The 27,162-nt window shown below is 37.8% G+C and overlaps 1 protein-coding gene across 2 annotated transcripts; it reads right to left on the reverse strand.

Moving 5' to 3' along the window:
* Positions 1–1,452: 1,452 nt before the first annotated feature.
* LOC133524737 (centrosomal protein of 97 kDa) lies at positions 1,453–27,050 on the reverse strand. Of its 2 annotated transcripts, XM_061860887.1 has the most exons (15): positions 26,630–27,050; positions 26,404–26,561; positions 25,439–25,583; positions 22,278–22,393; positions 20,192–20,391; positions 18,574–18,657; positions 16,816–16,972; positions 14,615–14,693; positions 13,923–14,108; positions 12,586–12,950; positions 10,153–10,334; positions 8,712–8,895; positions 7,070–7,177; positions 5,902–5,987; positions 1,453–3,509 (listed from the first exon to the last, which is right to left on the reverse strand). In XM_061860887.1, the coding sequence occupies exons 1-15, from the start codon at positions 26,631–26,633 to the stop codon at positions 3,392–3,394; spliced, it is 2,172 nt and encodes a 723-aa protein (XP_061716871.1). In that variant the 5' UTR covers positions 26,634–27,050; the 3' UTR covers positions 1,453–3,391. The 2 variants fall into 2 exon arrangements, with proteins under 2 accessions (XP_061716871.1, XP_061716870.1); XM_061860886.1 differs by lacking the exon at positions 26,630–27,050 and having other exon boundaries at positions 26,404–26,623.
* Between the last annotated feature and the right edge of the window lie 112 nt (positions 27,051–27,162).

The raw sequence follows: 27,162 nt of genomic DNA on the forward strand, positions 1-27,162 counted from the left end.
GAGGGTCTGCCATCTTGTGGCCTGAATCGGAACTATAAACATGCACATGTACACGTCACGTGTTTTCTTGTGCATAGTAGGTTCTGCCATCTTGTGGGCTACATCGGAACAATAAACATCACATTTACGCCTCGCGCCAAAAATCTGACGGCTCCTGTGCTGCCTCCTACAGTTCATGCACGCTCCCTATACCCTTAAACAACGTTAAACATCTCAACAAGTCAAATTGTGAACACGTCTTAATGTCAAATTATTATTAACCGAGAACGCAAATGCTTTTTATTTATACCTCGTTTTTTTAAATGAGAAAAATAACGGTCAAATTTGCCCACGTTTCTTTATTTATCTCGGAAATATTACAATTCATTCACTTATTTCCTTTATTGATTATGATTATGCTGTAAAACTGAGCATATTTGTCAGAAAATATTTTACATAGAAATCGTACGACGAAAAATGCAGGATTATTTTAATATTAAAAAAAACGAGGTATAAAGATGTGTACTGGATTGACTTAACTTTGTATTGTGACTGTAAAGTGAATTGTAAAGTTTATTTGATTGTCTAAACCCTCTGAACCTCACGCCTATTATCAAAGACAGACACAGTAAATTTACTGCCATCTTTTGACACATGATTAAAACTTTTAGAACGCCATTTGACTTAGATCCTTATTCTTTCACCGATATGTGTTAAATTTGTTAAATATCAAAAAGTGGCGCTATCACTCGAAAAGATGTCGCCATACCTGTGGCCTTTGATCTATTAGATGGCGCCACTGTTTGATATTTAACAAATTAAACACATATCAGCGGAAGAATAAGGATGTAATTCAAATGGCGTTCTAAAAGTTTTAATCAAGTGTCGAAAGATGGCAGTAAATTTACTGTGGCTACAAAGTTTTCTTTGATAAATCCACCTCTATTTAAAATTCTCTTTGCTATTATATATGCCTACGTAAGAATGCGTGAAGGTTCCTATTAACCCATTGGACGCTACACCTATCGTGTGCAGCGCGTTACGCGTCTCTTGCCGCGCGCGACCGTTGACATTTTTCGTGATCAATCGGTTCAGTTTAGTGTTGGTCGGAACTCGAGTCTTTTGAGTCTACATTGAAGAACTTGACTTGTTTTTACGAAACTCAGAGCTTTAAAAACTTCTGAGTCTTTTAAGTCCCGAGTCGAGTGCCTTATTGAGTATTTTTTAAGCGCAACTCAAATGAACTCGAGTCTCCGAATAAAGACTCAAGTCAACAATTTTACAGGTTTTACCTAAACTACAGTAAAGGAAATAGGCGTTATTGTATGATTTATGTTATGTATATCCATGAATTTTACATAAAGACAAGGCATTTCGAAGTTCGTTGTAAAAAAAATTGCAAGTTCTCCGAATAGGACTCAAGTCTCTACAAAAGACTTGAGTCTCTAATAAGTTGAAAAGAACTCGAGTTTCGTCTTAGTTATGAGTGAGAAACTGAGTCGAGTCTTAAAGCAGAGGACTCAAAGGACTCGAGTCTCTCTCTCGAGACCAACACTAGTTAAGTTGTAACCGTGCGCATCTGTGGCCGTTTTCGGACTTTTCGGCGGTCAAAGAGATCTACAAATAATTACATATGTCAAAATCCAGCAGTTTTCTTAAGCCTAGTATTCATCTATCCAAACCAAGGTTTACATGAAACTACTGTTTTCAACAGACAACTTACTACTAACGTCGTGGCTTAAAGCTACCGTCAATAAACTACTACAGTACGAAGCTATCAGAAATTATAAAAATAGCACTTATTACGTCGCCGCAAAGTTACAAATTGAGTGACATTAATAGCTAATTGTGCTCAGGCAAAACTTTGTGATATTTATAATGTATTGAAGAGAAAATTATATGATTTCGACTTGTGACTAAAAAAACTGATTTGTAGAGTTAAATAACATAAGTACCAGTAAACTGGGATTACTTTAAATTGATCATCGATTTTTTCAATACAGGGTGTTTATTTAGTCACCTGCAATAATTTACGGTATGAATATATAGGTCATATTGAGAAACTTTTACTATGGGTCCCAGTGGCGGCGCGTCACAAATATTCGTAGGGAGCCCGGAGCTAATTTTGCTTTCCTTTTCTCCATAAACCGATCGTGAAAGTACTCAACGGGATGAAATTAGACAAGCCGGTGGGAATCGAGTTCTTTGAACGATCCGCCACTGATGGGTCCAAACCCGAAATCGCAAAAAAAAAATGTTCATACATTTTGGTTCTCTGACCCTGACATTTTCTACGGGAGACAATTTTTTTTTCGCGATTTCGAAGTTGATTTTTTCCATAGTAAAAGTTGCTCAGTGTGACCTAAAAGCTTCCATCACGTACTTCCGTTAATATTGCCAACTATAACGTAATAGTATATTACGAAACAAGTGCGAAAAATAGGAAATTCGAAACGAGTGGCGATAAATTAAAACACGACCGAAGGGAGTGTTTTAAATCGACACGAGTTGCGAATTACCTATTCGCACATGTATCGTACAACGTTTTACAGTACATATGGCTCTTTAAATGTTCGACACAGTAACGTAATATGCTAATTTTCGCACTAGTGCGGTAAAGTAGCACCATATGTACTGTAAATATCTTAAACTTGCGTTAAAATCAACTCCCTATTTATCAATGTATCCCCGCTATTCAAAGTACCAGTTTACGATATTTAAATTTTGTTCTATAACCGTGCTTGATTCCGCTTCTGTATACTGATATAGTACATTACGATACAAGTGCGAAAAATAGGTAATTGCCTATTCGCACATGTATCGTATAACACTTCACAGTACATATGGCCCTTTAAATTTTCGAAATATCTACGTAATGTGGTAATTATCGCACTAGTGCGGGAAAGTAACAATTTAAGGCCTTTTTTGGCCAAGAGTGACAATACTGAACCATTATCGGTATTTTATTCACATTTTATCGGTTGAGACTAAAATGGATCCCTGATCAATAAATCAATAAAAGAAATGCTAAATCCGACTTAAGACAAACAGTTTTTTTACAGTTTCGCTTCACACTCGAGTAAAGTTGAATACTTTACTAAATACTACTAAATTCAGATCTTAATACTTAACATACATTTTTTGGCAAATAAATAATTAAGACACATTTCGACATTGAATAAATTAATAAAACATAACTGACTATTCCGTTCCCTATCAAATTCCGATTACAACTTTTTGAAAGAAAATCCACGTTTACATGAAGACGGGGTCGTTCTCTTTCCTCTTAAAGTAATTCGAAAAAGACAGCAAGTCTGCTTCCCTTCGACCAAGCAAGAGCACAAGTGACCTTAAAAGCTGTAGCCAAGTAAAACCTTACCACGCTAGTAATAAAGTTGACTTTCCTTCGTCATCAGTCCACGATGAGCTCCTCTCTGGTGTCGTGTTTTTCCGTGGTATCTTCTACTGATTCTTGTATGAGCGATTCCTCGTTTAGGTTTTCTACTTCGCTAGTTCGTTGTTCGGTTTCGCTGTAATGAAATAATCAATACTAATATACAAGGTGGGGGAAAAATATGTGCATTCCCGTTGCCAGGGAGGTTTTGGGCTTATACTGACCAACTTTTACTATGGGACCAACTCTGAAATCGTGAAAAAAAATTCTCGACTGATTCATACATTTTAGCTGGTACATTTTCTATGCGAGTGTAAATTTTTTTTCACGATCGAGGTTGGTCTCGCAATACAAATTGCTCTATAATCCCAAAACCTGGCTGGCAACGGGAATGCACATATTTTTTGGCGACCTTGTATAATAATCTTTGATTTTTACACGTAATAATCAGAACCATAGAGAAATAAGTAAGCATAACTAACTAATACATTAATTTCCTTACCAAAATGCGGTTATTTGACAATAGATGTCGCGATGAACGAAAAGTCGAATGCTCAACAATTTTCAGCTAATATTACAATTGGAACTCTATTTTACTTATTATTTATTTATTTAATCTTTATTGCACAAAAGAAAAACCTTATAGTAAAAACCGGCCAAGAGCATGTCGGGCCATGCTCAGAGTAGGGTTCCGTAGTTACTCTTCCATCACAGTAAGCTAAACTGGAGCTTAAAGTATAGTAGATTGTAAACCAAGGGTGAACGGTGAATGTACGTCTTTTTACTATGAAGGGGAAACTTTTTGCGATTACTCAAAAATAGCTAAACTGATCGTGTCCGCTATAGTTTTCATTTAATGTCTTTCGTAAGCTATACTTCTACGATTTTTTTCATATTTTTTTGACCTATGGTTCAAAAGTTAGAGGGGGGGGGGACACATTTTTTTTTCTTTCGGAGCTTTTACCTCTGAATATATTCACTTTATCAAAAAATGTTTGTTGAAGACCCCTTCTAGTTTTGAAAGACCTTTCCAACGATACCTCACACTGTAGGGTTAAAGGAAAAAAAATCACCCCCCCTTTTACATGTAGGGAAGGTACCCTAAAAAAAATTAAATTTTTGGATTTTATTCTACGACTTTATCGGCTTTATTGATTTATATATCCATGCCCAATTTCAGCTTTCTAGCACTAACGACCACGGAGCAAAGCCTCGGACAGACAGAGAGACAGACGGACATGGCGAAATTATAAGGGTTCCTAGTTGACTACGGAACCCAAAAAAGGCGTACTTAATGCCTTGAGGCATACTCTACGAGTCAACCTTCAATCACTCAATCGTCAATTTTCAAGTCCTTTTACTTGTAATATTAGTTGTAAATTGTTTTAGCAATACATTTTTCTTCAGTCGCGACACTCGTGACATCTGGTGTCAAAGAGCGGTATTGATAAATCCACTACTTGACGCTAGATGTCGCCTTCGAAATAACTCGCGTTTTGGTAAGAAAACTGATGTATGTAGTTAGCATTATTTCCTTACTTATTTCTTTATGCCAGAACTTAGTAAGGATTTAATCAGGTATACATAATTGCCTGCGAGGAATGACACTCGACCTTGACGGTTATTTTTTAACATATACACCGTGGGCTGGTAAAACTCGATAGATTTTTAAGGTGTATTCTTGGCCGCATTTAGAGAATATAATGTCATATGAAGTCTTCTGAATCGGTCTCGTTTCAGAGATAATGACAATTCTTGTGAAAATTTGTTTCTGTATAGTAACTCAAAAGTGAATAACGCCATTTTGTTGCCACTATGTGACTTGGTTTAGATATATTTATTTATTTATTTAATCTTTATTGCACAATACATGAAGGTACAAATGGCGGACTTTGTGCCTTAAGGCATTCTCTACCAGTCAACCAATGCCTACTGACACACATAAGTTTTAAAGGAAACTCGCAATTTATCTGTAAAAAAAAAACTTCACGTATTCGTTATAATGTTTTTTTTTCGCCAAGTTGTAAAAATAAATAACGTGTCGTATGCAGAAAATGCAATTTATTCGGAATCTTCTCGAGTGAGCAGGGTAAAATACGGGGACAACTCAAGGAAGAATATATAGGTTCTGTTAATTCACTAAAAAGTGCTTTTCGGTAATTAATTATGTATTTTTTTCATTATTTATGTCACTTTCTGGTAAATATGTCACTACTCATAAATTTCTATACTCAACCTTTATTATCAATACTTATGTACCTATGAGACGGGTCGATTCACGAAAATTGGCGAGGATTTGTCATAAAATAAATTTGACTGAATTGTGCACAAAACGTGCGCCGCCGGCTCTCGTGAGTCAGATTTAACTACCTAGTACCTATTTTTGTTTGTTGTTTTATAGACTGCAATTTAAATACAATAAGGAAACTCCAGGTCTTAATTTAAGAAATATTCTTGTAAAATTGTTTGTAAACGACTGTTTGTTTCTTAATAAAATAAATAAATAAAGAATAAGGCAAGTGCCTTACGTGAGGGCGGGCGGCGCGGCGGCGGGCGCGGGCGCGGCGGCGAGCGACAGCGACTGCGGCCGCTTCAGCCACGTGCAGCGCTCCTCCTGTGCGGTAACGTTTTACACACATATACGAGGTGGTCAAAAATATGTGCATTTCCGATGCCAGGGAGATTTTGGGTTTATACTGAGCAACTTTTACTATGGGACTAATCCCGAAATCGCGAAAATATTTTTTACCCTCCCTTAAAAAAAAGGACCCGTTAAAATGTATGAAACAGCCAGATTTTTTTATTTTATTTCAGGGTTGGTCCCAAGTTGCTCAGTATAAGCCCAAAACCTCTCTGGCAACGGGAATGCACATTTTTTTTTGGCCACCTCGTATAGTACATTATTGTCGAGGCTCGGAACTAGTTCCTTGCTGGCTAAGGATTAATTTTGAACAGTTTTTTTTTTTATCCCAATCTCTAAAAACCGGCTTTCCCGCAAAATGAAACGCCATTTTATTATACAACCAAAGCTTTTATCCCCTTATTCATAAACGTGTACTAAAGTTACGATGCCGCTAATAATCGTTTGTCTCTTTCCGACGTATCGGTATGATGGAAAGGGACAAACGATTATTAGCGGTATCGTAACTTTACTATACGTTTACGGGTAAGGGGGTTAGTGTTTTTGCCACACCAAAATAATGCATTTTTCATAGCAAAAACTTCTTTGAACTACCGATCTTTCTAGACCGAGCCCGGTCCGCAGACTGAAGTAAGCAATGTAGGCGTGACTCGAAAATCGAGTAAATCTACCGTATGTGTTGCAGAGGGGCTAGCGTGACTATGCTACGTCTTTAGAAGATTAGTGATCTGTGAAGTTAATCAATTTGTGTATAATAAAAAAAAACATTTATTTCAGAATACATTAGGTTCCATATTATGTCCCTATAACATTGACTTAAGTTGGCAAGTGCTGAGTGTACAGTCAGCATCAAAAATAGTGGATCAAATAACGCTTCATAAGTATCCGTAACAGCTAAACAAGAAGTGATGTGTTTAATATACAACAACTAAGACTGTAAAAAATATACTTTTGAACATGAGTTTTAGAAATATATGTATATTTGGAAAAGTTATCCGGGATGTCAGATAGTTTTGGCGCGTTGTTACATCCGCTACTTTTGATGCTGCGTGTACCTGTGGGGAGTGCACGGCGACGATGTCAGTCTGCGTGGCGGCGGGCGCGGCGGCGGGCGGCAGCACGCAGCGCAGCACCTGCTGCATGCAGCCCTGCAGCTCCACCACCTGCGGTGTCACCATGTTCATGCTTTATTAAGCAGGCTTTTTATCCTATAGCCTAGTAGATATACTCTGTATCTTTAGGTATTCAGATAAACGTACAACAATTTGTACGTTTTCGGGTAGTTATAACCAGACATATGAATCCGTGAGGCAAAATTGTTTGACAAGTAGGGATTTCCTGTATCGATAAACTCGACTATCGATGCTAGTTCTATATACTAGTGATCACTCAAGGGTTCGCTTGTAAAAATACGGTTTTATTAAGAGTAAAAATAATAATTAAACAATAACTCAATGTACTCTTCTTCGTTTTTAAGACAAGACAGTTTTATAATTTTACTCATCCCAATTTTTTTCTTCGTGAATGTCCCATTTACTATTGTTAAAGTAAACGACCAAAATTTGTTCCATATTTTCGGGTATTAAGCGTCTAAAATTAAGGGAGTAAAATTATAAAATTGTCTTGTCTTAAAAACGAAGAAGAGTATATTGAGTTATTATTCAATTATTTTTTTACTCTTAATCAAAACATATTTTTACAAGCAAACCCTTGAGTGATCACTAGTATATAGAACTAGCATCGATAGTCGAGTTTATCGATACAGGAACTCCCTACTTGTCAAACAATTTTGCCCCACGGATTCCTATGTCTGATTATAACATTTATTGGTTAATCAACCGAACACAAAACAGCCTGGAATGTCACTGAACAGCCTGGAATGTCACAAAACAGCCTGGAATGTCACTGAACAGCCTGGAATGTCACAAAACAGCCTGGAATGTCACTGAACAGCCTGGAATGTCACAAAACAGCCTGCAATGTCACTGAACAGCCTGGAATGTCACAAAACAGCCTGGAATGTCACAAAACAGCCTGGAATGTCACTGAACAGCCTGGAATGTCACAAAACAGCCTGGAATGTCACTGAACAGCCTGGAATGTCACAAAACAGCCTGCAATGTCACTGAACAGCCTGGAATGTCACAAAACAGCCTGGAATGTCACTGAACAGCCTGACTTTGAACTACTTTATTTAATCATGTTTTCATCTACCCTCAACTGGCATAAGGAGCCATTTGAGGGTAGATTTTGTTTACCTATATTCAAATACCTAAAGATACAGAGTATAGTCCATCGCTTTCACCCAATAACCTAGTTTTAGATCCCATCAACTCTCAATAGTCCTTACACCTGGCGGGTGCTGCCTCTACGTGCGTGCCATGACTCTTGTCTCTCTCGGTGTACCTCTTACGTTTAATTAAAGTACCAAAAGGGCCTCTACATGTTGACTTCCGCTCCGCGCACGTCTCCCAAAGGTCGGGAACACCATTGTTCCGTGATGGGAAAGACATATTAATAATTATTTAAAGGCAGTCAGAAAGTCTTACTGTTGAATAAATATTTTCACCTTTCTCAAAATAACCCAATCTTCTAACCTCGAACGGGAAATTCGACATATCGAAAATTTATCGATTTATTTGCAAACGTTACTCACTGAGAGAGAGAGAGAGAGAGAGAGAGAGAGTAATAACCAACCTGTTGCTGCAGGCTGCAGCAGGTGTCGGTCAGCTGCCGCAGCACGTCCGGCTTGCTGCCCTCCGTGCTCTGCAGCGTGGACACCTTCTTCCACAGGGCGTTGATGGCCTGCATCTGCAGCTGCTGTATCTTCCGCTCGCTGTCCAGCGCCGCCTTCGTGGCCTCCATGTCGCAGGTTAGCCTTCTGGAAAACAAATTCATTTGCATTTCGAAAAAGTGCAGAAATAGAATCGGACAAGTGCGAGTCGGACTCGCCCACCGAGGGTTCCGTATTTTTAGTTTTTGTTTTTATAGCGGCAACGGGCGGACAGACAGCACAGTCTTAGTAATAGGGTCCCGATTTACCCTTTGGGTACGGAACCCTAAAAATAAACAGATAATCAAATACGAATTTAAAATTAGGTATATTTCTTTATTCTTTTTATTTAATATATTTATCAACCAACCAATAGAATAGAATAAATGCGGGATGGATGAAATGGCGACAGGTCTCTGGAACAACTTGCGATCCACGAATGCCCCTTAAACTTAAGGGGAAAATCTACAGGACGATCGTGAGACCTGTTGTAATGTATGGATCAGAATGCTGGGCGACGAAAGTGACGGATGAAAGAAGAGTGCACGCAGCGGAAATGAGAATGTTGAGATGGATGTGTGGAGTGACGAGAAAGGATCGAATTAAGAATGAGTATATAAGGGGAAGTTTGAAAGTAGCACCGGTAGCAGAGAAGATAAGGAGTGGTAGGTTAGCGTGGTATGGGCATTTAATGAGGAGGGATGAATGCCATATAGGAAAAAGAATGTTAGGAATGAATGTTGATGGACGGAGAGCGGATGGTAGACCTAAAAAACGATGGATGGATTGTGTGAAAGAGGATATGAGAAAGAAAGGAGTGAGTGCTGAGGTGACGAAAGATAGAGGAGAATGGAAGAGAAGAACATGTTGTGCCGACCCCACATGACGTGGGATAAGGGCAGGAGGAAGAAGAAGATTTATCAACCAACCAGATATAACAAAACTTCACTGGAATGAGGTAAGGTTGAGATTGGGTTAATTGTAAGCAAAGAGAATTTGAAATAGAGGTGGATTGTCAAAGAAAACTTTGTAGCCAGATAGCCAGTAGACACATACATAATTAAAACTTATAGAACGCCAAAAAGTGGCGTCATCTTACCGGACATAGGCCCAAGGTTATGGCGCCTTCGCTCGAAACAATGCCTTTGGCCTATGATCTATTAGATGGCGCCACGTTTTGATATTTAACAAATTTAACACATATCGGTGAAAGAATAAGGATCAAAGTCTAACGGCGTCCTAAAAGTTTTAAATATGTGTCGAAAGATGACAGTAAATTTACTGTGGCTACAAAGTTTTCTTTGGTAATCCACTTCTATTTCAAATTTTCTTTGCTTTAAGTATGGCGCTTGCACAAGAACTTACTGTATATGCTGCCTCGCCCTCGCCGCCTGTATCGCGTGTAGGATCCTCAGCGTATCCTTATTCAGGTTCCTACTTCTGTAGCCCCTCCACATCTTCTGTATAGTTACCGCTGCCATGGACTCTGCACTCATCTTCTTTTGTCTTCTTTGGTTTGACGCTAGCTTTATGATCTCCATTTTTTCCTATAAAAGTTTATTTTTATAAGAAGCTTGTAATTTGTTGTCACTTCGATCAACATATATTACATTAGGTATGTCGTATGAGGTCAAATCAGAATTTATCAGATAATAATTAAAAATAAAACCGCAAACTTTGAAGGTTCAAAACATCATTTTTAGGGTTCCAAAGGTACAAAAGGAACCCTTATGGTGCGACTCTGTCCGTCCGTCCGTCCGTCTCTCTATCTGTCTGTCTGTCTGTCTGTCTGTCTATCTGTCTGTCTGTCTGTCTGTCTGTCTGTCTGTCTGTCTGTCTGTCTGTCTGTCTGTCACATCGCTAAAATCTCGAGAACCACTTAAACTATCGATTTGAAATTTAGAATAGTTATGAACATCGCTAACCCAGACACATTGAGAGTATTATTTATTTTATTTATATTTTATTAACTATGGAAAATGCTCAATATGTAGAGGGTGCAAAATTTCAAAGCCTAATGACTAGGTCAAGTGGCGTATCATTTGTAAGAGCTCCAATTGTACATTCCAAAACAATTTTTCTTTATTTTCATAGTGCAAAAAAATATTTATGAAGGAAAATGTAAAAAAAAACATTTTTTACAAGAACGCATTTCTATTCCACGATTAAGCTATATTTTTTCCCGAAAAAGTTGGTGTTCTTCAATTTTGCTGAAGAATGTTTAAAACATACTGCATTTAGGGAATAACTAACTTAAAATAATTTACTCCTTGAATTTGAAAGAGTAATTGAATCAGCACAGTGTTAAATTAACAATTAACAAGTACATTGTGCAACGAGGGGGGGTAAATGAAAGTCTGGATACGAAGGTGGTTATGGTTGCAATATTCTTTCTTACCCCCGGAGTTACACAGTGTTTTTCATCACACTTGCGAAGAAAAAACTAAATTTTAAGCGAAATAATTCTTAAATACGGTGACATATCATATATTTTTATTTTTATTTTTTATTTTTATTTTCTTAATAATTTTGACAAATATTTCTATTTAATAGAAAGTGTTTTTATATTTTTTTTATTTTAATTTGTTTACTGTTTTATTTTATTCCGATTCGTAGTTATTATTATTATTGTTGTTATTATGTTGTGACGATCTTTTTGTGAATGCATTTTATTTTGACATGTAAAATATAATGTACATTTCCAATAAGAAATAAATGAATCTAATCTAATCTAATCTATCAAACTTTCGTCCGCCATATTGTAATTTCTCGACAGGTGAGGCATCGAAGGCACAGACCTATTCGGCATTCAGCCACGATTGAAAATTATGTAAAAATATTTTAAACGGCTGTTAAATTAATCAAATTTAATTATTTTAAACATAAACAAAAATATTAAATTATAAGCGTCAGTATTTTAAAAGTAAAACTCATTTATGCTACTTGGTTTGTATGAATAAGTGATATAATAAAAAAAAAAGTTATAACTCCCTCGGGAACAAAATAGGCCTTTGTCCTTCATGAAATAAGATTTTTTTCGAGCAAGTGTGATGAAAAGAGAATTACGCATTCAAAGAAAACAATCAATGATATATGAAAAAGGCGCGAAATTCATATTTGGTATGGTAGGATAACCCATCGAGCCTAAATTTTTTAAATTTGCCGCCTTGTTCTACTGACGGAAATGGCTTGCCAAACTATATTACCGTATGTCAAATCAAATATGATCGCGGCTGGTGAAACATCCCACTTTATCGCTTGCCATAAGGACGCCTTGTCAGGTTATTCGTATAAAGATACAAGCAAATCTCATCCTTATGGCAAGCGACAAAGTGGGACGTTTTGCCGGCCGCGGTCACAAATTAAGAAAGAAAATAAACTAGTACTATACTCCTAAATAACAGTAAACAAACAATTTGTACATTTTCGGGTAGTTAAATTTTTAAATAAATAAATAAAAAACCAAATACAAAACCGCCTGGATCTGTCACTGAACGACCTGACTTTGACCTACATTATTTGATCATGTAATGTTTTCATCTACCCTCAACTGGCTTCAGGAGCCATTTGAGGGTAGATTTTTTTTACTTTTATTTAAATACCTAACAGTGGCGGATCGTTCAAAGAACTCGATTCCCACCGGCTTGTCTAATTTCAGCCCGTTGAGTACTTTCGCGATCGGCTCATGGAGAAAAGGAAAGCAAAGTTAGCTCCGGGTTCCCTACGAATATTTGTGACGCGCCGCCCCTGATACCTAAAGATACACAGTACAGTAAAAAAGGAAATAAGCTAGTTTACCTGATCAATTTCATCTTTAGAAACCCCATTAACCTTCTCCTTAGGCTCAAACTTCAAGCTGCCTTTCCGCTGTTCCATCTTCGTCTTCATCTTAGGCGACGAAGTGGCACTCTTCGGCAGCTTCGGAGAACTTTTGAAGCTGTTATTAATTACTTTTGGTTGTGTTATCTGTCTGTGCGGCCTGTCTTCGTGTAAGCTGCTGTTGCTGGACGGGCTGGATGTGTTTGAGACAGGGTTAGGTTTGGTTATGGTTCGGTGTATGTCGTATATGGGGTCTTGGTAGTCGGGGCTCATGAGGGATTCTGGTACGGGGACCATTTTCGAAGCGGCCTCGAGGGATTGGTTCACTGGTTTGGTGGGTAGTTCTGTAAACATTATGAGAAAAAAAATTGTTAAATTAATTATTTAAAATATTTATGGATCATAATTATTTTATAATAGCAAACTTTAGCTAGAATTACATTAGCCTTTTACACACTATTATTAACTTAAACGGGATTTAACGACTTATGATATTACACGCGATTAACTCCCGTTTAACAAATAATTATCTTACAGATTTTCTAATTTTCCCATTTTTATTTTCTCATCTATAGTCAATCAAAACTCTGAAAGTTAAATTAAATACCTCTTGGAATTTTTCCAGAAAAAATATCTAGAAACGTCTTTCAATTTTAACAAACCGTTCTCAAATCGGTTAATCCATCAATAATGCCACGTCTGTGACACACATATCTGTGTTAAACCAAAGAGAATTGATTGTAATAGAGAGATAAAATGTTAACAAAAAATGTGACTCTTAGTTTGACATACAAAACAGATGGCGCTGAACGCGCCATATGTTTTGCGGTCACTGAATTGTCAAAAGTCAACTTTAGTCAATCAGAGTTACCGCAAAATGTATGGAGCTGTACAGCGCCATCTCGTTTACCAGTCAAATTCGAAGCACGAAATTGTCTTAGATTATACACATCACATTCATTCATATTCATTTCGTATGTGCATAATACATTACACGTCAACACATTATAAAGATAAGACTAACAGATAATACATTTTCGATAATTATTAATAAAATAAATCATTATAAATACATATGAATCATACAATATCAGATTAATAATAATGTTCTACTCCTAATCAATGTATCTGTGGTTAAACTTAACAGGTCGAGGGTTTAAAAAATGTCAACCCAGCTTTTTCCCAGTGTTTTATACGCGTGTTCAACTACGGAATTTAACTTATACACATAAGGTTCAAATTATTTTGACTCTAGTGACATACTACGAACCTGCCTTTCTCAAAATTCAACATTTCTAAGGATTCATGTCTCTTACCTTTCTCTTTCTCCTCTTTAGTCTTCTCATACAAGCCAGGCGAGTCAAAGCTCTGGCTCATAGCAGCTGGAATCTCAGCGTAGGACGTGGACATGCAATGAGGAGAGTTCGTTTTGGACAACGCGGAGTGGTAGCTGGAGGTCAAACGGTCGGGGGAGCGGCCCATGTGGCGGGGCGTCATGCGAGCTGCAAGTTAAAAAAATAACATACGATAACAATTTTTACAGTAGATATGGTGCTACTTTACCGCACTAGTGCGCAAATTAGCATATTACGTTACTGTATCAAACATTTAAAGGGCCATATGTACTGTAAACGTTGTACGATACATGTGCAAATAGATAATTCGCAACTCGTGTCGATTTAAAACACTCCCTTCGGTCGTGTTTTAATTTATCGCCACTCATTTCGAATTTCCTATTTTCCGCACTTGTATCGTAATGTACTATTACAGTACATATGGTGCTACTTTACCGCACTAGTGCGCAAATTAGCATATTACGTTACTGTATCAAACATTTAAAGGGCCACATGTACTGTAAACGTTGTACGATACATGTGCGAATAGATAATTCGCAACTCGTGTCGATTTAAAACACTCCCTTCGGTCGTGTTTTAATTTATCGCCACTGGTTTCGAATTTTTTTACCTTTTTTTAAATACCTAAAGGTACAGACTATAGTAATACTTACATTGCATTCTCGGGGATTGTAACTTGGGCTTTATAGGGCTGTGGTTTAGGTCCTTTAGCTGCTGCTGATGATGTTGAGCCTGAAAAAGTTTAAAACTTAACAATAGGTAACCGCAGCCAAATAACACTAGACCCTACTCATAGTGTTGTGTTCCTGCCGGTAAGTAAGGTTGCCGGAGCTCAACGAGGGGGGGGGGGGGCGGGTTTAGGGTCGGCAACGCGCATGTAACTCCTCTGGAGTTGCAGGCGTACATAGGCTACGGAGACTGCTTACCACCAGGCGGACCGTATGGTTGTTTGCCACCGACGTAGTATAAAAAAAAATAGGATAATGGCTAATATTAGAAGCTGAAAAATAAGTTTTTGGCAAAAATTTCATTTTTGGTACAAGCTTTTATCGCTGACTGTGTTTTTTTTCCACAGGCTACTAATACTCATCGAGACAATTCTAAAAACCCCAAACACAATTAGGTTGCGTTGTTTTATCACAGAGTTCCTATGCCTCCATCATCAGATCAGCTTATGGTACCATAATATTGCATTGTCACCCGACTTACATATGTATACAAATTTTCAGCTTCATCGGAAACCGGGAAGTGGGTCAAATTTAAATTGCAAGATTTGTCCCATACATACTAACGGGGCAAGTTAAATAAAAGCTTATAAAAATGTAAACATATGTAACTGACTTTGTAGCATTTATGCATAACAGGTAACCTAATATCGCAAAATAAAAAATAAACAGAAGGTCCGTTCCCGCCGTTCTTGAAAATACATACCTAAACTTGCCCGACTCACTAGGGTTGCTTCTGTATTAATTTCGAATTTACAAATAATAAAAAATAATAATAATATGGTAATATAAGTTTACAGACATACATACATCGATACGTTTATACATACATCTTATCATGTTTACATTCCTTAGACTGCATTTTGACGTACACGACAGTAGGTACCTACGTAGCGGCGGGGACGTCAAGTTAGCAACGCGCGGGAGCCCGACTAAGCTCTGCCCGAGAGTGCCCGAGAACGCCTGTAAATGTAACGTCTGTGTGCGTAAATGTCACGTCTGTGTGTGTGCGACGAAAATGGCACTTTGTACTGAGCGGACTCTCTGCTCCGGCGCGCGCCGCCGCTATTTACTTTGTGCTAATATTGAGATGAAGCCTTTTCCTAGTAAATACTTACAATTTTTTTTCAATTTTAATAGTATATTAAATCACGGGATTATCGCCAACATTGTTTGATTACCTTCATTCCGACGTTTCACGTTATTTCGACGTTTCGTGAACTAACCCAGTGTAACCTAGTCGAAACATGATACAAAAGGGAAACAAAACAAAATATTTAAAAGAGCGAGTGTATGTACTCGCACAATTCTTGGTGTTGCCTGGAGGGATAATTCTTATTCTAATATGTATGTACACACAATATGAGTCGTACCTTGCTCAGTATAAGGCGCAGTTTCCTTTGGTCCTCCGTGTCTAACGCATCGGCTGTCAGGGGGCACGTAGAGGCCAAGTACTCGCACAGTTCTTGGTGTTGTCGGGAGTGATAAATTGACAATGTCGGCCTTTACCTTGGCTGTATAGCCACTCCGCTTTTAGACTGTAACAAGTTTTTAAAAACGAGCCGTACTTTGCTCAATATAAGGGGCAGTTTCCTTTGGTCCTCCGTGTCCAACGCATCAGCTGTCAGGGGGCACGAAGAGGCCAAGTACTCGCACAGGTCCTGGTGTTGCCCCAAGTGATAATGTCGCCCTTTACTTTGGCTGTATAGCCACCCCGCTTTTAGACTGTAACAAGTTATTAAAAACGAGTCGTACCTTGCTCAATATAAGGCGCAGTTTTCTATGGTCCTCCGTGTCCAAGGCATCGGCTGTCAGGGGGCACGTAGAGGCCAAGTACTCGCACAGTTCCTGGTGTTGCCCGGAGTGATAATGTCGGCCTTTACCTTGGCTGTATAGTAACTCCACTTTTAGACTGTAACAAGTTTTTAAAAACGAGCTGTACCTTGATCAATATAAGGCGCAGTTTCCTTTGGTCCTCCGTGTCCAACGCATCAGCTGTCAGGGGGCACGAAGAGGCCAAGTACTCGCACAGGTCCTGGTGTTGCCCCAAGTGATAATGTCGGCCTTTACTTTGGCTGTATAGCCACCCCGCTTTTAGACTGTAACAAGTTATCGAAAACGAGTCGTACCTTGCTCAATATAAGTCGCAGTTTCCTTTGGTCCTCCGTGTCCAACGCATCGGCTGTCAGGGGGCACGTAGAGGCCAAGTACTCGCACAGTTCCTGGTGTTGCCCGGAGTGATAATGTCGGCCTTTACCTTGGCTGTATAGCCACTCCGCTTTTAAGCTGCAACAAAGTCATCATCATCATATGATCATAAATTAATAGATAGATTCTGTGTATTGGTTCAGGTATTCCATTCTTTTAAAATCATGGCATCAGTCCCGTGGGACTATTTCGCCAGTATCAAGGTATTAGGAGCTTTAAATACGACTAAAATTGTACGGTTAGTACAAGACAGTGTACGGTGATTTTATTTAGCGCTTGTAAAGCGATAGTTGAACTTTACAAGTAGCACGTGGACTACCGGCCGTTGACTCCAAAATGGTGGTTAAATGCGTTTCAATATTAATTCTCCATTTACTGCACACTACCACATTAGTTTACTGTATAATAAGCTATCGATTACACTTTAAACAATATTAATAAGCAAAAAATAAATTAATCACAAGGCTAACTATCAAGATGGCGCTCGAACCGATTGTCCCTGGTTTAGGTATATTTGAAACAAATAACAAATTTCAAATAGAATAGTAATTTGGAGTACATTGAATACCAGCGCTGGGACATTGACCACAACAATGACTGAGTGCATTCTTTTTGTCACACTATTTGTTTTTTTTTTATTTACAGTCAAAATAATCGCTGTTCTCGTATATACTTTTTTACAAGCTTTTATTTAGTTTCATTCATATTCATTTAGTTTCATTTGATATTGACCACTAGCTTTTCGGTGAAGTTAAACATCGTGAGGAAACCTGCAATAAATCTGCGAAGAAATTCAAAGGTGTATGTGAAGTCCCCAATCCGCATTGGGCTAGCGTGGGGACTATAGCCCGAGCCCTCTTGCCCTCGTGCCCAGCAGTGGGACGTATATAGGCTGAATTATTATTATTATTTTCAGCTTTATTATATTATTATTATTTAGTTTCACCTGTCCCGTTTTTTGTCTGGGTCTGTAAGAAATTTTGTAAATTAAATTTGATCCACATCCCGGTTTCCTAGGAAGCTGAAAATTTGCATACCTATGTATGCTATAAGAGTCCATCGAAATGATCCGATGATGGAGACAGGATGTGGCCATAGGCACTCTGTGGTAAAACAACGCAACCTAATTGTGTTTTGGGTTTTTAGAATTGTCTCGATGAGTATTAGTTGCCTGTGGAAAGAAAAGTACAGTCAGCGATAAAAGCTGACCAAAAATGATTTTTTTTACCAAAAACTTATTTTGTTCATTATTTTATTGTATCCTATCCAAACGTTTTATAAGTTCAAAATTATCTGGAGATATAGATAGTCGTAAGTTGTGCGCTGGTAGCCTAGCGGTAAGAGCGTGCGACTTGCAATCCGGAGGTCGCGGGTTCAAACCTTGGTTCATACCAATGAGTTTTCAGGAACTTATGTACGAAATATCATTTGATATTTACCAGTCGTTTTTCGGTGAAGGAAAGCATCGTGAGGAAACCGGACTAATTCCAGTAAGACCTAGTTTACCCTCTGAGTTGGAAGGTCAGATGGCAGTCGCTTTCGTAAAAACTAGTAACTAGCCTACGCCAAATCTTGGGATTAGTTGTCAAGCGGACCCCAGGCTCCAATGAGCCGTGGCAAAATGCCGGGACAACGCGAGGAAGAAGAATAGAAGTTGTTTGAAGTAAGTAAATGCTCACCTTTCAATTGCACTGACGACGAAGCCATCGATGGTCTTGACATTTAGAATCCAGTTCAAAACAAAAGGACGGTAGTCGAACCCTCTGAGCTGTGAGTCAAGGAATTTTAGATTTACCATTTTATATTAATGTGAATGGACTTTTTTTGGTTTGTTTTCCAAATAAGATTTTAGAACATATTTAAAACTGCGAACTTATTTTGTTACCTTTATTTCCGACGTTTCAATGCAGGTTTCACTGGTCGTGGTCGCGGATAACCGATAAGTAAGTTATCTGCGACCACAACCCGATTCGCGTGGTTTCGAGATAGACCCGGTTTAAAATATGTTTTAAAATGTGTTCAAAACGCGAAAGTTTTAAATGTTATATGTTCAGACACAGTAAAACACCGCGCACCTACGGCATACAGCACCGTGTCACACAGACGCTGCGCGCGCAAGCAAACATACATAGATACGATTTTTTGTATTATTTCTAAAACGTTAATTAAAATAGTTGTAGCATTGAAAAGGGTGTTAAATTTATTAAAGAGCTCCTGGAAGAATATACAAGCTCTTTCAAAAAACGTATCGAATTCTTACAAAAGGAAAGGTAAAATAAAATTAATAAAGAAATGAGAATATACATTATATAAATCTGACAGATTGCTATACCTACAAACAATATTTGATGTGCTTTCTTACCTGAGCTGTGTCACCTATACAATGATTTAACATGTACACATAATACAATGATTCCAATTGCTACTTGTTTTTACAGTTTCTGGTTTGGACCATACATGTTTGTCTGTCAAGTAGTCCTCGACTCTGTAATAAGCCTTCAATATCAATGACTTTTTTAACTAATTCTTAAGAGCTGGCAAGATTACCTTAAAGCATCGTCAGGTAACTTGTTATAAAAATGAATGCATTGTCCAACGAATGACTTTTGTACTTTGCGGACACGAAACTTTCTGATAGAAAGCTTATTTTTATTTCTAGTGTTATAGTTATGAACATCTGAATTCTTAGTGAAGGAGTCTAGATTCTTAACAACATAAATAATACTATCATAGATGTATTGGGAAGCTAAAGTTAAAATATTAATTTCTTTGAAAAGTTCTCGTAATGATTCACGTGCTCTTAAGTTTGTATAGAACGAATGGCTTTCTTTTGTAAGACAAATATAGTCTGTATGTCAGTTGCTTTGCCCCAAACCAGAATACCATATGACATTACACTATGAAAATACCTATAATAGACAAGGCGAGCTGTCTCAACATTGGTCAATTGCCTGATTCTCCTAACAGCGTAAGCGGCCGAACTTAATTTGTTTGCTAGCGTTCTTATATGAGTAAGAGTTTCATCTGGACCTTTAACACATTCACTGCCAGACAAAAAAAGGCGCACTACCCCAGAAACCGGTGGTCTATAGCTGCGTACAAAACAACCCGCCCAGTGGGTTGTCCGACATCTGAACAAAGTTCACGAGCGCCCACCAGGTGGGTTCCCGGCAGTGAATGTGTTAAGCTAGCTCCATATAAGAGTAAATTAATAACAATTAAATATCAATTCTGACGTAGCACTAATTATGATAGCAAATGCTGAGTATTCGTTGTTTTGAGGTTTGAAAAGGATACAGCTTATCCTTCCCCGCCATCGCCACACACGGGTTCCCCTGCACAGTAAAGCTGTCCAACTTGCTCAGATGCACCAAATGGCAGACCTCGTTGAGGTCCTGAATGTTGTTGTGGGCTAACCCAAGGTGCTCCAAGTTGGTGGGGAGGTAGCGGTCGCATTGCCGGAGGTCCATTATGCGGTTGCGTTCGAGGGCTAGATGCTGGAAATAGAAGTTTGTCAGAAGTCGCATAATATGAAAGTGACGCTAAAGCATTATATTACCTTTTGACCGCCAAAGACGTCATATGACGCGCCCGGCGACAGCCCAATATCAACCTTCATGCGTACTGACAAGGTTCACGATTACGCGCCGCGAGCGATAGGCGTGGCGTTCAAAAGGTTAAAAAAAATGCACGCATAAAGTGTGTAGCAATCTGCGATTATTATATGCATATTTTTTATCCACTCGAGATCTTTATCTACATTTTTCGTCTTTGACGACCTGTCTGGCCTAGTGGGTAGTGACCCTGGCTATGACGAGCCGTCTAGCCGATGGTCCCGGGTTCTAATCCAGGTAGGGAAATTTAATTGTGTGATGAGCATGGATATTTATTTTGTTCCTGAGTCATGGGTGTTTTCTATGCATTTAAGTATTCATATATTATATATGTCGTTGTCTAAGTACCCACAACACAAGCCTTATTGAGCTTACTGTGGGACTCAGTCAATTTGAGGTATAATATTCTATAATATTATATTTATTTATTTATGTACGGTAAGCTGCAAACAAGTTTCTATGTGGGAGGGGTCAGTCATCTCTGCAGCTTACTGTGCTTTTCTGGCACGAAAAATTGTTGATCGCTTTGTCGCCGCTGGTCTGACAGATGCCCAAGTAACAGAAACTATAATAAAAAACAAGATCGCCTGTTCTCGATTGAATAAAAAACCGGACAAGTGCGAGTTGGACTCGCCCACCGAGGGTTCCGTATTTTTTAGTATTTGTTGTTATAGCGGCAACAGAAATACATCATCTGTGAAAATTTTAACTGTCTAGTTATCACGGTTCATGAGATACAGCCTGGTGACAGACGGACGGACGGACGGACGGACAGCGGAGTCTTAGTAATAGGGTCCCGTTTTGCCCTTTGGGTACGGAACCCTAAAAATGATAATAAAAACTTGTTACATACGGACACGTAATGAATAATTAATTATGAGTGAGTTCAACTCTACGTGGGATGAATTGGATCAAATGGGCTGTGCCCAACTGTCCAATTATCAAAAAGTTGCTTGTCATACTGATGATAAAACATAAATTATGACAAACTCATTGTTGTGTTGTAGTAAGATGTTCCCATGATCATAAATATATGGGCCACCCTGGTTTTTCGAATAGCTAATACAAATCGAAAGTTCTGCCAAATTGTTAATCACAAAACATCAATCAAAAATCTCCTACGGCCGCGAAGCCACAAGCTTTTGGCAGTCCCACATAAAAACTCGCCATCTGTGCGGGCTCTAAGGCTGTTGAACTCCCTTTTGTCGTGGGCACCAGATTGTGATATGTTTGCAAGTCGATGGACGGCTGTGTATCAGATGTGTCTGCGGTATTACGAGGTGATGGACGAAAGTTGATTGTGATCTGTTTTTCCTATTGTGTAAACCTATTTTATAATCTGAATTGCACAGTGCTTTGGTTTCGACTGTAATGCTGTATATTATGTTTCAAACAAATAAATAATAAATAAATCAATGCAAACAGCAGTCAGGAAAGATAGATAGATAATCCGTTTATTTGTTTGCCACAATACACACAGGAAATAAAATTAATAAAATGACAAAAAAAACAGATAATACAAAATTATACGAGAGAAATACACATTTATACAAAATAGAAGTAGAAAGAGAAAAAAAAATACATTTAAACCATACTGTTCCATACATATAGGAAATGTTGTGTCCGTTGCAGCAAAACAAAAGGGTTCTGGCTCAGTATTACGCTTCACCCTATGGGAGAGGCACTGATATTCTGCCAGGACCAGATCACGTCAACCAATATAAAGGTATATTGTACAGGACGTAATATAAAGGTATATTGTACAGTACCTTTAAACTCTTCAAATAGCTGATATCAACGATGAAGGAAATCTGGTTGTTGGACAAATCTAGGTGTTCTAGATGCATGTTGTGGTTGAGGTGCTCTATTGATTTTATGTTGTTCCCTGTAATAAACATACATAAAATATTATGAGATACACTCTTAGATTTTTTAAGCTAAATTTTTATACTAACATTTTGGTTGACTAATTTATGGTACGAGTATTATTTGCATAACGCGCGCGATGGGTCGCGACTAGATGCGTTAGACTGCACGCTTGGCTTGCATTCACTTACAGCGGGTCACTGACACCACTGTGACCATTCTTAGGCCCCGTAAGGCTCATGGACACCCACAACACCAGAATGGTTGTAATGGCTCAGTTTCATTGGACTATAGGGCCCGCATGCGGGGTGCGGGAGTTTTCCATAAAGCATGCTATAGGGCCCGCATTCGGGGAACTGTTTTCATTGGTCGATAGGGCCCGTATGCGGGAGATTTCCAAAACGCATGCCATTACGAGTTTCACTAGTCATTATATCACCTCACGACGACCGCTCTGGCCTAGTGGGTAGTGACCCTGCCTATGAAGCCGATGGTCCCGGGTTCAAATCCTGGTAAGGGCATTTATTCGTGTGATGAGCAATGGATATTTGTTCCTGAGTCATGGATGTTTTCTATGTATTTAAGTATATATATAAATATTTATATATTATATATATCGTTGTCTAAGTACCCTCAACACAAGCCTTATTGAGCTTACTGTGGGACTTAGTCGATTTGTGTAATAATGTCCTATAATATTTATTTATTTATTATTTATTTATTTATTATATCACCTGACCGCCTGCTGTATATCGACCGAACTACCGACTTATGAGTTTCACTAGTCGTTATACTGCCTGCGGGAAGTCCCGGCACGCTTTGATATCAACCGAGTTATCGACCACTGAAACTGAGCCATAAGTGCGTCGCCAGCCTTTAAGATGAGAGTACGATCTACACTACACTTCACTTCAATGTTTACTTTTTTTACTACATAATTATCTAGTTTTTGTACAAATTTTGGTCTGAAATGACAGATGGGTCGGACAAATCAAACTCTCATTTTAGTGTCTGAGATACAAAAGCAAGGATTACATCTATAAGACAAGTACATGAATCATACTGTCTGTTGGTACGTGTTACAGTAATTGCCCAATTTGAGAGTTCTGGCTTGGCTATAGTGTGTATGATGTCATGGCCATTGACTTATATATTACTTTGTAAAGACGGGCCTTACGGGAATAAGAATGGTCACAGTGGTGTCAGTGACCCGCTGTAAGTGAATGCAAGCCAAGCGTGCAGTCTAACGCATCTAGTTGCGACCCATCGCGCGCGTAATGCAAAAAATAATTACAAGTAATATGTCTGGGTTTACAATAGGATAATTATTAGATTAATGTATTATAGAATGAAGTTGCTTAATTATATTGTGTTTTTTTTTTTATATATACCACGACGGTGGCAAACAAGCATACGGCCCGCCTGATGGTAAGCAGTCACCGTAGCCTATAGACGCCTGCAACACCAGAGGCATTACATGCGCGTTGCCGACCCTTTAAAAACCTGTACACTCTTTTTTTGAAGAACCCCATACTATAGCCCCTCGGGAAAACCTCGGCAGGAAGCTCATTCCACAGCCGAAGCGTTCGCGGGAGGAAATTCCTCTTAAACCGCACAGTACGCGACCATTTAGGTTCTAGGGTGTGAGGATGAACACCATGCCGACGGCGAGCGGTGCGGTGATAGAAAGCGGCCGTCGGCATCATGTCAAACAATTCTTCAGAGCACAGCCCATTGTACAAGCGGTAGAACACACACAAGGAGGCGAAGTCTCTCCTTAGACTTAAAGGTTCAATACCACTTGTGAGTTTGGGATCGTCGACGATACTTTGTAAGTGAAAACTAATTTACATGAACAATGTTTGCCATATATCTCGCCTGAAACACAGGGAGTCCTAGGTAAGGCACATGTAAAAAATCACTATTTTTAAGTCTGTGTTTTATATGAATGTAACCATGATATGAATATTTGTTTTGAAATTAATTATGTTTATGTTATGTTTATGTAATTAACCAATAGCGTAGTAACATTCCACCTAGACCAAGGCACACCAAAAGAGAATGTTCGGTCGAAATTATATGAATGGGCCAATCTTTACTTTCGAAATCTTTGGTCATTGGTCTTTGGTCAATCATGTGTGCATAAAAAATGACTCTTGTGGATTTACAAATCAGATTGTATCAGGTATTAAATATATGTATAATTAATGAGAAAAAAACAAAACTAATTTAAATACATATTTTCAACAACTAACCTCGTGCCACCCATTGTACATTAGGATGTTCAATGGAATGTCAACCTTCATTAAAAACAAACTGAGTAGTATCATTTTTTTTTCATAAAATTTACGAACTAATGAAATTCAACCTAATTAAAAATACAACTAGATTCAAATTTCCTTAGCTAGAAATTTGTCTGGTGGGCACCAGACGTAATGCACAATATGAGTATTAGTAACATAATATACCATAATTTGGTAATCATAATGTCATTACACATAGTGAATAATAATATAGTTTTGCTTGTAAATTAACTTTAAATTTATGCTAACAGATGTCTGGTCAGTATCCTTATTTAAGTATACCTATGTTGGTGGCAAACAAGCATATAATAGTATGCAGATACCATAGCTTATGGATGCTTGCAACTCAAGGAGTATTGTGTTGAATGTTGCTAAATAATTAAATACCTTTTTTGCACTTTATGAATTATGTACTCTTTTTTTTTTTTTACAAACCAAACAGTTGTATAAACATATCAACAATGCAATACAAATGATGTACCACAACAAAAGGAAAATACAACAAAAAGACCTGGAGGTTCATAAATTACATTAACTGAAATAAATAAATAAAGTTATGTAGCTGTAGAAAAATAACACTACTCTTGATAAGTTAAGTACTTAGTGGATCATTCATTCTCAAATTATATGACTGTGGTCAGACTAAACTCCGTCAAACTTTTCATAAATTTAGTGTGGTTTAACGGAGCTTAGATGCAGGCACAAATCTGGAGAATAACCCTAGTATCTCTTCTTAAGTATAGTACACAAAGGAAACTTACCAGCCAACTTGAGCACTTTAAGGTATATAAGATCCTTGAGCCCCTCAATCTGCAGGATACCATTGTTGTTGAGGGCCAGGATGCGGATGTTGGTGAGGCGTGACACACTATGCATCCGCAGCAGGAAGTTGTTGCATATTGACAACTGCAATTTTAAGTATTCTGATTAATCTTTTTGAAGCCATGTCAAACACAAAAGCTGTCACTCGGAAGCTTTGTCACCAAAGTGTCAAAACTGTAATTGAACTTTATACATATACACATAGGTAGTGTGGGAAAACTACAGTGCTTGGCTTAATTTATTTGCATGCACAACCACAGCTAAGATAATGACTTGAATTTTAACAATCCTAAAATAGCTGAAATGGATAGTGCCATACATTAGAAAGGGACAAACTGATTTGTCCCTGAATTGCCGTCAAACTTCAGCTTCATAGGAAGTTTCATTTCTGTATGGTAGTACTATTATTTATTCTGTGATGTAGGTCTATGTTGCTCTGTGGTCTGTGACGGATTAATCCATTTTCAGTATTGGATATTACTTTCAAATTCATATTGGTATTGATTAATTTTTATTGATTGTTGCTTTGCCTAGTAGTGGGCATGTCCCAATTAATATGATGATTATGAATATAATGATAAATCAATAAATAAATTCGATTTTTTTTAGCAAAAAAAAATTACACTTATATTAGCTAAGCAGTAGTCCTGTAGCTTATTGTGAAAAGTTCATTAGGTAACTATTTAAAGTTGTTAAATTCAAACCAATCCTTTCAGCAAATCAAATAATTTAGCCAAGGCATTGCATTTATATTTTATTTGCAAGATTCATCTAAAAAGTAGTCAAATTCTTCACAAAGATAACTGAATAAATTAATTATGATTTAATGCATTGTATGAATTAGCATGTGGAATGTGATGATCTTATATCTATGCTGTTTTCTCTGTTTAAGCAAGTGACTTACGTTTTCGACGCGACTGTACGTGTCCAGGTTGTCCAGCCGTTGCAGCTCGTTTTGGTCCAAAATTAAATTTATTATAGTTTTCCCATCATCGGTTGGCGCTTTCTCTATTTTCTTCAACCCACGCCTCGAAAGGTCCAATGTTTCGTTATTAGACTCCTCTGCAAACATGATAACGGTTATAGAACTAACCAAGCGAAACCATTTACGTTACCAATAACAAACTTACCCATCGTATCGTACTTTATAGCATCTTTTATTTATTTAGAAATTTGATGCAGTTTTTCACAAAAATCAACATTCGTAAATTCACGTTCTGAATATTAATTACAATTATTGGTTAACTGTCAACGCCCAGTATTTACAGTAAATATTTTTTGGTAACAGTAAATAAATGTGCTTCGATTAAAGTTGCTGATATCTTAATAATACTATATTTTTCGATGTTTATTTAACTCAACGTGTAAATATGGAACAATCAATCACAATCACAGAACACTTCATTGTTGACAAATTTTTGGAGGATAGTTTCGGAACCCAGTGTTAATTTGACGTTAGCGTTGTTCAAATCTAATTTTTATCGGTTTTTTCTTAAATAATAGTAACCGCTTGACTGTGTTCTGGTTTGGAAAGATTCCAAAGAAGAACGCTTTCTCTTTTGAAAAAAAATAGATTGAGTTTATTAGTCTAACACAATAATTTAAGTTGAAATTAGAGAGAGAAAAAATATGAAAACCGGAAAGGATCGAAAAAACCGGTTAA

The sequence above is a fragment of the Cydia pomonella genome, chromosome 14 (genome assembly GCF_033807575.1).
Source record: "Cydia pomonella isolate Wapato2018A chromosome 14, ilCydPomo1, whole genome shotgun sequence".
In the NCBI taxonomy this organism is placed as follows: Eukaryota; Metazoa; Arthropoda; class Insecta; order Lepidoptera; family Tortricidae; genus Cydia; species Cydia pomonella.

Coding starts and splice junctions, on each gene's coding strand:
- LOC133524737 (XM_061860886.1), bottom strand. CDS start 26,571: ATGTTTGCAGAGGAGTCTAATAACGAAACATTGGACCTTTCGAGGCGT. Junction 20,392..22,277: donor GCTATTTGAAGAGTTTAAAG/GTACTGTACAAT, acceptor TTCTATTTCCAG/CATCTAGCCCTCGAACGCAA. Junction 7,178..8,711: donor GCTGCAGCCTGCAGCAACAG/GTTGGTTATTAC, acceptor GTGACACCGCAG/GTGGTGGAGCTGCAGGGCTG.